The sequence below is a fragment of the Varroa jacobsoni genome, unplaced genomic scaffold, assembly GCF_002532875.2.
Source record: "Varroa jacobsoni isolate VJ856 unplaced genomic scaffold, vjacob_1.0 scaffold_916, whole genome shotgun sequence".
NCBI classification, from domain to species: Eukaryota; Metazoa; Arthropoda; class Arachnida; order Mesostigmata; family Varroidae; genus Varroa; species Varroa jacobsoni.
The window spans coordinates 79,419-94,534 of record NW_019213818.1 but is presented as its reverse complement, the minus strand read 5'-3'; the positions used below and the strand labels follow the sequence as shown (position 1 = coordinate 94,534).

At 39.8% G+C, this 15,116-nt stretch overlaps 1 protein-coding gene across 1 annotated transcript; it reads right to left on the bottom strand.

The window, feature by feature from the left end:
- Nucleotides 1–213: 213 nt before the first annotated feature.
- On the bottom strand, nt 214–13,665 carry LOC111264946 (acetylcholine receptor subunit alpha-like 1). Its single transcript, XM_022841225.2, has 8 exons — nt 13,355–13,665; nt 9,532–9,686; nt 8,661–9,123; nt 7,948–8,142; nt 6,555–6,897; nt 3,183–3,436; nt 1,833–1,997; nt 214–1,530 (listed from the first exon to the last, which is right to left on the bottom strand). The coding sequence occupies exons 1-8, from the start codon at nt 13,559–13,561 to the stop codon at nt 1,471–1,473; spliced, it is 1,842 nt and encodes a 613-aa protein (XP_022696960.1). The 5' UTR covers nt 13,562–13,665; the 3' UTR covers nt 214–1,470.
- Between the last annotated feature and the right edge of the window lie 1,451 nt (nt 13,666–15,116).

Sequence of the window (15,116 nt, the reverse complement as noted above, 5' to 3'; positions counted from 1 at the left end):
ATATATACACCCCGTCTCGCAAATATCTACTGAGGGACCTTTCGAAAACAGATTACTAGTGGGAATGGTAGTGATGACAACGTAACGTTCTAATTCACTGCCCCACGCGTTCCGTGCACCATGCAGAGGTTCGTACTCAACCTTCAGAGCTGACGCATTGGTGTCAGCACCCATCGCCCGTAATCTATTTTTTACTATCACTACTATTAGCAGTTATTACTTATTTGTGAAGCATATTTTCAGGCTTTATCTTTATTGTGGTATCTACTATACCTATAACCCTTGACAGCTGGATAGCTTCTGAGTCCCAATGTACTCAAGGTGCAAGTGACTGCCCGTTCTGAGTAATTACACGTGTCATCGAATGTCTGGATGCACAGTTTCGCATCGATCGATACGCTATGCGCTAAACCCATGCGTTATTGGGAAAGATGAGTCTTACATCCTTGAACCCAGTTCTTTCAAATAGCTTGGCTGACTTTACATCTTCTATGCTAGTTTAGTTGCAAGACACTGTACCGGACACCGGACACAGTACTATCACGCGGTAGGCGCTCTTTCTTTCTAGCAAATCATTGTAATTAGAATAATACCAGATGATCGACGTCAACACCGCGCACGTTAAATCCGTATGCTGTGGCAGGCGGCATTAGACAGACTATCTCTTAGTAACTGGGTAAGATAGGCTGAGAATGCCAGAAGCATGTTATCACCACTTATCCAATTCGTGATTCATCTCTCGATCCACAGTGGATCACTTTGAACAGTTTCCAGAATAAAACATAGATCCTATCAGAGATTAATTATTTCCAAGACTTCCATACTGCAAGATTACGAAGAGATAGTTTGTTCCTGACTCGAAAGTGTTAAATTGTTCTTTTTCTTAGTAGCCGGTCCACGGATCTTTCGTGTTGTGAAAACAGCATTTGCATTGATTCACCACTCTACTGAGAAAGTCTGGGTGGACATATTTAACTACTCATTTTGATCACATCTTTTCCAACAGTGTCAACTAAGTAGTATATATATACTATATTGGCCATACCTTCTCATCTGAACGTCACCGTCTTGTTGTTTGTTGCTTAATCGTTATCTACGTACTGAAAAGGCAATTCATTTGTGAAGCCGAGCGCGTTCGTCCATTATGTGGTCATAACAAGTAAACGTTCGATGATTGCTTAGGCTATCGTGTCAATCTGCATTTCAGTGTACGCTAAGCGTAGGCCAACGTGCCTGACGACAACAACAATAGTCAAGGACGGGTCGCGAACATATCTTGCATTGAGCATCAGTTCATTCGACAGTATAACCGAATGGGGCCAGTTATCCCAGATTTTAGTTTCTAAACTTGCGTAGAAGTAAGTAAGTAAGGTGACCACAGTATATACGTGTCTATGCGTATCAGAATCGATTTTACTGTAAAATTTTACACGGACACATAACCACACCATCCTGCTATCGCTGCTGGAGTTAGCCGGGTATATTAAGCTGGACACCCTTCGATATCATTTCGTGTCTGTACGCCACGGCCTGTAATGTATAAGCAATGAAAAACGGTAACGACAACGACTGTCTAGTTACGTGTCCAGGCTACAAATTGTACATACGATTCTGCACGTACTTATTTAACGCGCGATTTTCTCAACGATGGGAAGCGAAAATAATACTGCCGCATAGAACATTTTCCCTGGTCGTTGCTTTATGACATGATTTATCTTCATAGGCAAAACATACCTCGTAGCTTTCGATGGCAATGATACATGGAACAATGGAATCAAAAAGTACATAGCGTCAAAACAACAAAATACAGAAATGAATATGTCGATAGTTACCCGCGGGGCTACTTTGGAGAGTAGCACATCGATTGGCACCTTGTCATCGAACAATGATGGCGCCTCGAATATGATACATGCAGAGCCGACCACGCAGGCGATGGTGAAGCAGAAAAGGAACACCCGATCCAGTACCATGGCGACGTACTGCCAGTCCTCACTTATCTACAAACGAATAATGACAAAGCACGTAGATGGCGTGTTTTGCGTGCGGCGGTACAGGCAAGCGCATTGCCCGCTCGTCTAAAGTATCAATATGCATATTCAATGAATAGGTTAAGACGTAATTATTTTTGTGTCCTTCTTGCTTTCGTGCCGATTGTTTCAAAGACCTCTAGTCTCAGCTTGCGGCTGCGGGGAAACGGCACGGATGACGTAACCAATCTGACCAATCTGTTCAGAGATACACGATTCGCTCTTTTAATGAACTTCGCATTCTGCCGATGAACTCTAAAAGCCTTTTAACCTTTATAAAGCCTTCTTCATGTTTGCAGTAATAGTAGTAAAGCGATTGTAATAGTTCGAAATCCGGCACTACACTGGAGAGCGGTGATAGGATTGCCTCCTGACGGCTGACGCCAAGCGCCAAACGTAGATGCTAAGGACGTCTATGGTGTTTTGATTTATAGCTTGCCATTTAGTAATGATCATGTGTTACACGCTAGTAGAAATATCTTTCTCTGACTTTGTACTCTTTGGCTTGGAGGCCCAAAGACGGGCATGCTACGCAAGAGCTGTTTGTATAACTTCTTAACCATAACACTAAATCGGGAACAGAAGCAGTAAACTAGAAAATTACGCAAAAAGCCATTCGATTTGAGCAGATTAATCAAACTCATCGGTTTTAACAGTGACTTTCACCGCTGTTTCTTTTCACCGAAAATCTTCTTTAGCTAAAAATCCAACACAGGAGAATATTTAGGACTGTAGAATAGCGCTCGCTGTCTGAGTAGAAGTTTATGAACGCAATAACGAAAATAAATCGGCCGATATGTTCCTCAATTTCGAATTTTAGTGAATTTTTCATAGGGCAGTTTAAAAAGCCTGTCGTCGAAAGTATTAAAAATAGCAACATTTTCTGACCCATAACATATGCTACTAGCAATCGTTCACGATCTATCCAGGTGGGCCTGCAAACTAGCTACCGACAACGTTGAAACGCTCGACACCTTTTCGAACTGCGTTTCCAAGCGTAAAAGACAAATGCGGGAATACTAGATCGTACTTCATCTATCAAGTGATTAAATGATGTCTATAGGGGCTTCGTTAATAACAACATTTGTTAACAACCATCCAAACAAACATCCTAACAAACATCCAACAGTGAAATGTTGGATTGCGTTGTTTTACCTTTTCGAATTTATCCACATTCTTCATATGCTGCTCCACAAATCGGACATTCATGACTGGTCGCTCAACTTCTGGCGAAAGTTTCTGCACCGAACAACGGCTTTCCTCGGAATTAGTGTCAGCTTCGCCCTCGGCAGGCGAATCATTTCCATATCCGTCGTCATTGTTCTCTAGAGGATACGTGGCTCCCCCTTGTACGGCAAGGAATGAACACTGCAGCTGCTCTACGGACCCACATTTTGCTTCGGGCAGACCTGAAGTAAAATATGATGTTACAGGAACACATTATGGTTTAATGTGTGCATCATGTTGAATTGAATACGGCTTTCTATTATCCTGTTGATAAATATATGAACATGTGAGTCTGTACACGTGACCAGTTGCTAGAAAAGTTAATTGGATCAGTATTTTGAAATGATACTATGCAACAGATTGTAGAATTGCATACAAGTGCCTTTTGATCTCTTCCTTTATCCTTGTCAGTGCATGTGTGTAAATGCCAACAAGGTTATCCCATGTGTCCTTAGGAAACCTGCTTGCGGCTCTTATTTTGCTCGTATCGATCAAATTGCATAGCATTGTCATCAAACTCTGAATTGAGAATGCAGACCGCTGCACAAGCACATATGATTTCCTATATGTTCCTTTCGATATAGCTTTCAACTTTTCCAGCTCTATCTACAAGGAAGCCCAACTAAGTTATGCTTTCCCAATATGCCTCGTTTCTTATATTAAGGTTACATCTAAACAAAAATAGATATCCTTAACAAGATGCTGAACATGTTCCTCTTGACAGTCGTAAATATTTAAGGTGCCCAATTGGTTCGTTGGCATGAGCCTCGTTATTTTCAAAACATTCCGAAAGTAATTTTTAATTGATTCCCGTCCGTCAAATGATCACCCAAATACATTACATACAAAACATTGCAGCGGCATTACAATTTCGATGGCGAAGATCCTAAACTACTAAAAGGCGCGAAAAAAAATTTATTTTAAAAAACTAACCGTTCAAGTTTATTTGAACGGCCTCACTGGTAGCTAGTACTATTTTTTCCGAACTGGCTATTACATTTTTTCCGTATAAAGAATTCATGTGTACCAAAAATGGCTTTTTAGTTAATTTTTCAAATTTGACTTCTGAAGGATCGAAAATCTCAAATAAAATTCGAAGTCACATAAAAACTGGGAAGAACGCAAGCATCGATTTCGGGCAAAAACGTTTTGTCTTACCGAGCCTTCCTTCACCACGAAGAGATTAATTTTGAGCTAATTTTAGCTTAAATATTAAAACTAAGCATTGCTTTTTGTCATGATGACTTTGTTTCGTTTCTTATATGACAGAAGGTAGCGATCGAACTACATAAATATCCAAATGCCTTAACCGTTTTCTTAGCTAGCTTATGTCAAGTAGTGCGGGTCTCTTTTTCCGGCCGGCGCTAGTGTCATAGGAAAACTGATATTTGACAGTTATATATGCGCCGGTACTCTTCGATGCCTTTGTTCACACCTGAGATAGAGCACTTTAAACATAAATGAAGTTTGTGTGAATTTTTGCTACATTCAAAAAATTGATTATGAGAAAAGAACGATTGTTGCCTAGGTCGATAAAAAAAATTTCGCTGTATATGATCGTTATTGCAAGAAATGGGCCAAAGATGGTTCGTCCAAGAAGTTTTGGACCGAAAAGTACACCTTATAGTGGTCAGCTAATTACAATACGGTAAAATTGTTATCAAAGTTGAGCAATATTGACATATTGGCAAGCGTAATATCATTAGCGCACTGAGGATCCACCATTGTATAGTTTCAAACCATTTAATAAAAGTTGGCCACAAAAAAGAAGCACGATATTTGAATGTCACACGAATGGATCTAAAAGAATTTATGCAGTCAGATTCCTATTTAAGCTCTCCAGAAACGCAACCAGATATAGCCATATGTAAATAGGTTGATCACGGGTGCGGAGAAATAGACCGCATGCAACAATTATGTACAAGTAAAAAAAAAGTCACAATGTGCTTTATAATCCGTAGCAAAACCCAGATCAACATTGAAGAATGTTACGAGTTGTTGCCGCTTCCGAAAGCGATCGATCTGGACCTTCACCGTTGACCAGGTAACGAAATTAACACAAGCCATTAGAAAATCGATATCAACTAGTGACCAGAAAAGACGTACGCCTTCACTATGACAGTGTCAGATCACGTATCTTTAGCTACAAATTGAGACAACTTGAATAGGAGAAGTTAACACATCTGCCAAGTTCAGATCTTGCGTCACCAAACTATTTCGGTGCCTGCAGAACTCTCATAATAGGGTGAATTTAGCCTTACTGGGGAAATGCAAAGATCGTTTATCAGAATCTTTCGTCCACAAACCAGAAAAAATTCTTGTTGACGGGGTTATGGTGTTATTAGAAAAACGACCCAGGGCGCATATCTAGTTTGGCAATACTATTTTAAAATATAAATATTCGTTTTGATTTTTGCTTGAAAATGATCAATACTTTTTCAGTATATGTGCATTTGTAGATAAAACAAGGCGCTTGTAGCCTTATTGGTCTATATTTACATTACACACAAACTAAAAATCGTGCATTAAAAAAAACATGTGTCCATAATATAACGTCACATTTATATTGATAAAGTGATTCCTATATGCGTTTTCACCCCATCCACAACCATTGGAATTTGGTTAGAACGACGCCGCTTAAATACCTTTTTTGGTCGATCTTTACGCGGCTGGATGGAGTTATATATGTGGGAATTGCTAATCAAATATTTTTTGATGCAGTCGGTTTTATTTAATTGGAGAATGAAGTACCGAAGGCTAATTTCTCATGTAAATTGGTGAAAAAGATGTAAATTGATACGGTAACAAGAAAGAAACTATTAGGAGTTACTCACCGCTGTGATATCTTGAAAAGATATCCTCTGAATATCTGATCTGTCTCTCTGAATATATGGAGAGTAATTCCTCTGAATAACTAGTATATAGAAAAAGCGTAAACAACAAAGTGCGTAAAGCACAACAAACTAGATTCATCGTTTTCTCAAGCATCAACAGTTGAAGGTGTGCAGAAACGGTTCTTTCGTTAAGCAGTTTGGCTATCCTCTAGCTCATTATTGTGCATTTAAAGCTATTTGTGTTGGAGAACACTAAAGTTAACGTACGATCATGTAGTGTATACAATTTTATTTTTGTGAGAATTTCTCTTGACAAAATAAATATTTCTCACAAAAAAGGACGGGCATTTTCCTTCGGCTGTTTTGAACATATCTGCACCTAGTAATCTACTAGCTTGCCTATGTGTTTCTGTTGGTCCGGCGGTAGAAGAAGGGAAGTTGATTTTCTGCTAAATACGACTTTTACCTGGAGGCAACCGTAGTGACGGTACCGTCGGGCTGCGCACTTCGACGCTATCGAACCCGACAGCCGCCAGGTCAAGCAGGTTGCCTTGATTTTGTGCTGCCGCTGCCGCCGCCGCCGCCGCCGCAGCCGCAGATGCTGCCGAATCTGGGCCTGCTACATCGTCGTGCATATCGTGACAGTTGTGTAGGGCCCCTCCCTGACCGCTTTCCACTCCCTCTAAGCCTCCAGCCTCTTGTACCTCCTCGTCATCCTCATCTTTTTCCTCGTCGTCGTCTTCTGGCCGTTTCATCATAAGAATACCCGGCAACCACTCACAGAATATTTCCTTCACCCACAGGGGCATCTGCGTGTGCGCAATAACAACGATAAGATATATACAACCATTATCAGTAAGTTTACACAGCTTATTTAGGCTCAATAAACCCGTGTGCCATTTTGGTCCAGGTGATGCGTCCTTTTGAGCCATGTAATCATTGTATTGGTATGACTATGAAGTGTCGCTATGATACCGCACGTCACACTTACTGCCACCCGCAACAGCATGAAAATTAACGTTGTCTTTAATTGAATTTAGCAAACACGCTAATAGAGGAAAATCATAGAATATCTGCACGTCGCACTTGAAACTGATTTTGTTGGATTCTAGACAGACGTGCCAAGTAGAAAACGCGCATGCTGGACAAATAGCAGGAAGAGCATCCTACTGCACTCTGAAACTCAGGGTACGCTTATCCTTTACTGATGACGTGTAGCTATGAACGAAGCAACTTATCAGATGCTGAGTCGGCCCTTGTATTGTAGAAATCATATTGTACCCCACTGTGTGCTCCTCTGGAAATGAAAAAAGGGCTGGTGTACCGCAGACAAAAATGACTCCAGAGACCATAAGAAAAAAAGAATGATTGAACTAAGCGTTTTCGGCCTGTCAGTTCGACCGCTGCTGGTGTTGAATCAGGTGCGTGTTGGCACTGGGTCACATAGTTGTTCTTTGTTTCAAGCCACACTTGCTTGGGGTGCGAAACCCATCGAACACGCTTGCAACAACGCTAAGTTTGCCTTCTATATTGGAACATGTTCGTGTTTCTCGAAGACATATAGAAGTGCATTCGACCGTTATGTCTATATTAGCAAACTTAACATTTCGTGTATTTTTTATGATAAACGATATGTTAGGTTGGATGTTATCCAACAAATGTCCATATTTGTCTGTAAATCAACCACTGAATTTTTGTTTAACGCTACCATCGTTTGTGCAGCTACAGCGTCCTACTTTGTCTTTCTTTAATAAAATGCAAACAATTTGAAAGCGTTTTACGGAATTACAGGTCGTACTCTATGTGAGCAATGCACGGTCCGCGCTACTGCAGCGCTGCGTGTACTATTATTTGCGTACCTTGTGTGTGGCTGGTGAACGAAAATTAACGTTGAGCACAGCGATGGTGACGAAGACTGAAAATGAGACGAGCACCATTGTGAAGAGGAGGTACTTGCCCAGGAGTGGCACTGCTAACGACGTGGGCGGAATTATCTCCGACAGCAGAAGGAAGAAGACCCCCAAAGAGAGCATAATGCTAATTGAGAGCGATACCTGGAGGGTACAAACATGAAATTGCAAAAAAAAAAATAACCTCGAAATCTAAGGCAATTCGTAGACTATTTATAGTTAAAGCCAACAAAGTATAAATTACAGGAATTAACGTTCCATGGTCTACACAATCGAATTCCTTGGCCAAAGTCTAAAAATAATGCCTTTGTCAACTTCATTCCCAAGTGTACACAGCAAAATATTGTAAAATTGGCGAAGCGAAAGCACCGTGTGTGAACTAATAGAAAACTTAATCGTACTTTAATCTACTACTGAAGGTAAAAATAACTGAGTAAGCTGGAAGATGTAAACCCGTCCCTAATGCTCAATATCGATTTAATAGGTATAATCGCTACTTTGAGGTTAGCTTCTGTGGAATCTGTACCGGATAGAAAACAGAAGGGTGCCAAATGTCCAGGTGGAAGAATCTCAAATATTGGTCCGAGGTACAGGAAGCTCGTTAACGTACAGCGTTCATATTATTATTATTATTGGCAACGACTTTGCGTGGCTAAACTTACCTTTTCTCCAGAATCGGATGGAAGATAAAACACGAGAATGGAGAGGAATGAGATGGCAACGCAGGGTATAATCAAGTTGACAGTGTAGAATAGGGTCTTTCGTCGGATTGTGATGTTAAATGTAATGTCAGGGTACGGCTCTTCGCAGCACGAATAGAACTTCTCTTTTCTTCGCGCTGGGACCGCCATGATGTCCCATTCCACTGAGAGGTAGAACTCCGAAAGGTCGATGCCGACCTCAATTAAATCGCCGTCCTGCTGGTTCTTATGCTTCAGGTCGACGGTGTATCCGTCATACGTCCACGAGCCGAACTTCATCCAGCAGGTCTGTTGATCAAACGGGAAGTACTTGACATCGATCTCACACGAGCTCTTGTAGATGGCTGGCGGTTTCCAGACAACGAGGCCGTCGTGATGAAGAATCGCTTTGGTCATTATCGTGACCTCGTAGTTACCATCGGCGCTGTGAGTAAGTTAGCACAGACATGAATAAAGTGGCTTTAGTGGTAGCTAAAAACGGGACGAATTTTCAGTATAACAAGTGTAATATAATTACCACAGTTATTATTAAATTATGAGGGAATTAAAAAGTTGCTATCAAGCTTATACGCACTCGCACTAAGCTTTTCTGCTCTAGTCAAATACAACATTTGGTTGAAATTATGTCAGCGGCAAGCAGAATACTACCTGAATGAGCATTAGCTAAAAATGGCGTTGCCTATTTTCTGTCACTACGGAGGCAGTAGTGGAAAACTGCAATTTAAGTAGCGTTTGGCTGTCCTTGTTGACAGTTTTAAGCGTACGTCCAGATGAAATACATAACAATATGTGTACTATTGTCTTCACAGTAGTGTTCTTGGCGTATGCTTACTTATTGTACAGCACTATGTCGGGTAGCCAGATCTGTTCGGCGGGTACATGGAGTTTGCTGACGCCCCCGTACTCTTCAGGGTCCCAACGCAGTTTGTAGTCATTCCATTCCTGCTCTACCCACATGTTAGTGGTCATAATTTGTGACTTAAGATTCTGCAAATAAATCGTCAACACGTCGTTAGTGTCGAATAAGGTAATGAGTCATAATGGTTACGGCTTCTTAAGCCAACATCCACATGTGTCCTTTTGGGAAAGTTTTGCCCAAATCACACTCCAATTAAAGCAGTCTTGTCTATTCTATTTCGGCCTCGAATTTCGTTTGGTTTTCGGCCTAAAACGCGAGGCAGCCGATTCGTTATAGCAACTCTAAATATTATAGGGCTTGTTAGCGTGTGTGTTTTAAAACAAACATTTTATAAAGTATAAACCAAGCCCGTGTCTCTAAGTTCAATCAAAAGCTTATTGTCATGTGGCGTATTTATGAAAGCCAAAACGTGAGGCATTTGAGACGACATATAGTCTATTTAGCCTTCGAGGTAGCGATACGCTATGCGGAACAGTACATCATTTAGACTATCACATGTTACTAATAAATGATTATCTCTATAGCCGATCGGAAATGAGTAGAGTTCTCCATTGAAACATTTAGAGAAATCCGTTCGTCGGGGTTGCTTTGATTTTGACCTTTCAAATGTTAGCTAACATAACATTGTGCCTGGGATGGCGCGAATACGATTGGCCTACGGCTCAGGAATGTACATCAGTAAAGTCGGCCGACTTTCAATCGTTGCTGTAGAATGTCACTGGGATATCCTAAATAAAGCGTTTAGTCAAAAAAGCACTCAAACGAATTTGTATTGCATGAGAAATAACAAACGCGATATGTCCTAGTGACCCTTATCCTACGACGTCCTAAACAAAAAGTCTATCAGAAAGCACCTAAAACGCAATCTTACCGGTATGAGGGTAACAAATGCGGCATTTGAATTTTTTCCGTTTTAACCTCAAGATATTAGATTTAGGTAAAGGGTATTGCATTTTTACCCAGCTCGTTGAGATCTATCGATTGGTGGCAAGAATAATTGGCTTTAAATGAAATACCATATCGCATTTTTGCCGTAGAAAGAGCAATATTAACCTTAAAAAATTCCGATACAGGAACATGTACTATATTTCAGCCCGTTGGGAGCTTTCGATACCAGCAACGGCTTCCCTTGCATAGATTTCCTGGCAAAAAATTTGCCCGAGATCTATGCAAGGATGCTGGATCGATGCCCGGGAAAAGGTTCTCCACTTTTAGTTTTAACTTTTCTCATTCAAGTAGGTACTTTTAGTATAAGAACTCGTTTTTGTCCAGCCCATCGAGGTTTATCCACTGAAATCAAAAAAGCCCTCAAGAATGCTTTATTATGCATTTTTTTTTTTGCAAATCTGTTTTACTTTAGTGTTCGCCACGTCAGCTCTCGCAATTTTCAAGTTGATATTTATGAAAGATAGTTGTTCAAAAAAAAAAAAACAGCGACACAACATCACTATCATATATGAAAAATAGGTTCCTTAGCATGGATGTATTGCATTTTCGCTCGACCTATCGTTTTGTTTTGATCAAACTAAACATTTTCCATATTTTGGTATTTGAAAATATTTTTTTTTGCCAACATTTTCGAACGAGATTTCAGCTGCGGTATAGGTTATAGCAGGCGTTCTTCGCGACTTTCGAATTGGCAAGTTTATTTAAAGAGCAATCAAGACTACTATGTTCCTATACGCAACAAATAAACACAATATCAGCTTGTTTTTGTTGTTTTCGAAGCGAAAAGCCTCAGTGTATGATCATCGTATTTTAACTAAAATCATCGAAGTTTGTTGAATTACCCATCCTATTACGTAGCTATTATCAAAGATTTCGCTCAAAAAGTTCTTTCGACTTGTCATTATTTTTCACTGGAAAGTATGTCTAACAGAAATCGTATGAGCATGTAGCCCAACTTTCCAAGTATAAGAAATTTTTTCGAAAAAAACAGTCAAAAATGTCACCGAATGCATTTTTGAACCATGGATAGGGGTACGAAAGAGACAGCTTAAAATTTAGGAGTAGGCATATATATACCGTTTTGGTGTACCTTTTCGAGACCATTCGAATGACACAGAAAAAAGCAACACTTACGTAGAACACCATGCTAAAATTTTATTTTTCAAAGGGCATTTTGATCATGAAAGTACAGATTAAGTTACGTAGTCATGTATAGCGTTTTGGTTCTGCTCGTTAAAGTCTTCACTTAATGGCACAAAAAATATGCTTACGTAAACCCCTAGCTCAATTTTTTCAACTCTTATTTTAATAGGAAAAGTGAAAATGTAGTACATATTAGCTCTGGCAAAATGATACCAAAGATGAATAAGGGTAACCAATTCCAACAGCCCGATATAGCCCATGTAAAAACGCAGCTCATTATCGGACGTCCACATATTACTGGCAAGAATGAAGATATTAAGAAAGAAAGACTTGTGCCGGTTTAAATTGGTTTTTTGTTCCTACATTTCTGTAAAGGGTTTTTTGAATCTCGGCTGAATTGATCTGGTTTGTGAGATGCACCTGAAGATGGTCGACCATTGACTGATGTTATAATGACGCAAACATACTGGAGATGGTCTATGGACCCTTTTTCTGAGATATTCTAAGCAAGGCTTTGGTTTAGAATGGATAAAAACCTCAATTTTCTATTTATAGAGCTAACTGATGTATTTTACTAGCCATGTAATAAGTAGCTAGGATGCACGTGAGTAAAATTGGTGATAGGCCGACGTCTTAAGGACGCACGCGAAGAGGGTCGGCCGAAGCTCGACTTTTGATGACATCCTAAAGAAAGCTGTTTCCCAACACAAATCAAAACTTTACTTTTTTATATACAAGAAAAAATGTCATCAAAACGTCGCCGCTACAAGTTTGCAGTTTACATTTTTAAAGAAAAAAATGGCTAGAAGTGGCATAGGATGCACTAGTCAATTATGGATGCGGGTAGTAAAGTATAAATCGGTTCTTTCGTGCCGAAAATCAAATTTTTGGCATAGCATTCTATCTTAAGAAAAAATAAAACCTGCAGAGTGGTAGGGTAGCAAATAACTCCTACAAAGAGCATTATGGTAAAAATTTTCCCTTCAAAGCGCATCTTCAACGCGAAAATAAGCATAGTAGATAAATATATATATATATATATATATGTATAGCACTCCAAATCGGCACGTTAGTTAAATAGCATGGAAAAGTATACCTAAATAGGCCCCCAGCTAAAAGTTAAAAAACAGCTAAAATAAAGTACAAATCAGCCCCGACAAAATGAAATCAAGCAATTTCAAACTCCCGAAAATGGTCTTCACAAGAGCGGATCTCATTGTTTGACAGACATCACCAACTAGGATAAAGATTTTAAGACTATTATTCTCACGAAGATGATAATATTTCTAAACAATAGCTGTAGTAGCTTTATTTACAACCCCATAATAAACCTTTGGTATACGCTTAACTAGCATAAAAATAATGCTATTAGAACAAACTGGTCTATCGTTGAAATTTACGTTGCCTTCATGCATCCTCGAAATTGTGAACTACAATAGAAAAAAAAACATCATAAGATAGGTAAATGAGTCAGTTATTTGATTCGTAATAAACATTCAATAATCACCGTTTTTCCACTGTAATAAAGCGTAAAGAGCATACTCAATGTGATGAGTCTTGCATACCACAGTACTTGAATGCACATTAAACGCATTTAGCACCTAAGAAACACACTGAGAAAGGCTGTGTTGAGCTCTTTACTTACAACGTCAATGAGCTGTGATAACTTAAGGCCCATCTTGACGGTGAGGCGGTCAGAGTTGTTTCCTACAGGCCGAATGAGCGATGAGTAGCCGTTAACAAGGTCGTGATAAAGCCGCTTGGCGTCGGCGTTAGCCAGCGCGTTCGGCACTCTCGCCGAGAGCCATAGCCCTGCGGTGAGCACTAAGCTACCTACCACAAGCCGTCCCATCGCAACGGGTGCCGATGACGGCCAAGGCACGGCTGGTCTTCTTTAGTACTTGGGGCAGGGGATCGGAGGACGCAAGATGGCCGCCCGATCGAGGACCAGCCAGCGTGCACGGGAATCGAGAATCCATGGAGTTTCCAGCAGAAGGAGGAGGCGCAGGAGGACGAGAAAGAGGTGGAGGTGGCAATAGTAAAATACCCTCCTCCCTTTTGCTTCCTTTTGGCCCTTTCTCACCTAGCGTATTTGCGCCTCACACGAATTGTTATTGAGTTCCATGCAGCCTCAGACCACATGGCTCTTTAAAGTGGTAACTGACGCGTCACACCTATGGGGCCCATTTGGGATAATAATATATTTCAGATCAAGAATTGATAATTCACCAAAGAAAATTTAAAATACTGACCTAACGCCTCATTTTAATCATCGTAATCGCAGTAGTTACAACACATTAGTCCCCTATTGGTATTTTGCGACCCAATGATTTAGTGTAGCGATGATCCTCTGCAGCAGGGGTCGTTGAGTTGTACACTTTTACCTCTCGCAGCACTAACGTATCTATGGGCTAACGCTTAGAACCGTGGTACAGCCGCATCATTTGCTGAATGTGCACATTCTCTACGTAGAACCGATAATGCTTCAAAAACAATAGTAGCATTCTGACGAGCACTATATGACTTCAGAAACAATGAAACACATTGTTTTCGAAGGTTATTGAATCCGACTTTAGTGTTAAATAAAACTAGCTTCCTAAAAGTTGAAGAAATGCCAAGATACGAAGTTTTATTATTTAGAGAGCAGAACCAACGAACGCTTGTAAACACCTTTAGGCAATAATAGTGTTTCACTTCAATCTTCATTTCGTACGCAAGAGGTGTGGATAAAACCACTAATTTTAACGGGCATAGAGCGCGTGGAATCTCAATCAGGACCTTTATGAGTTGCTTCTAAAAGTGATAGTTCAACGAGAATTTTCGGCATGATTACATCTTCAATGCTGAATCTTAGGTGTTCACTAGCCATTTTCAAGATATTCTTTTTCTAATTTTCAAATATTTTTTTTTTTTTAATAAATTTCGTACAGCAAGCAATATTGATAAGTGCGTACTTATTAATATGTCTCTCAAATACGTTTTATGCGGAAAATTTTGGTGTAATTACCTTTTCGATAGAAAAAGTGAAAAATACAACAAAACTAACCATTGAAACTTGTATAATCGATTCGATTGCCAATTAATAGCCTCGTCTTTTAAAATGGGCATTAATTTTTGTATCAAAAACCCAAGCGTATTAAAGCTAGCTTTTTTAATCATTTTGGTGAACTTTTAAATTTTTTAGATCTAAACTTTATTAAATTAAACTTTATCATTAAACTTCGTCGGATTTTTTTTAAAAGCCGCACACAAACTAGTAATAATGCCGCCTGTCGATTTGGGGCAAAAAAGGGATTAACTCGAGGATATTGGATAGTAGTTACTTTTCGATCAAATTGCAAAATACGACGCACACTTTTGTTCGCCGTGAGGGGCTTTGTTTTAAAAAGAAGTAGCCTTCTTCTAAT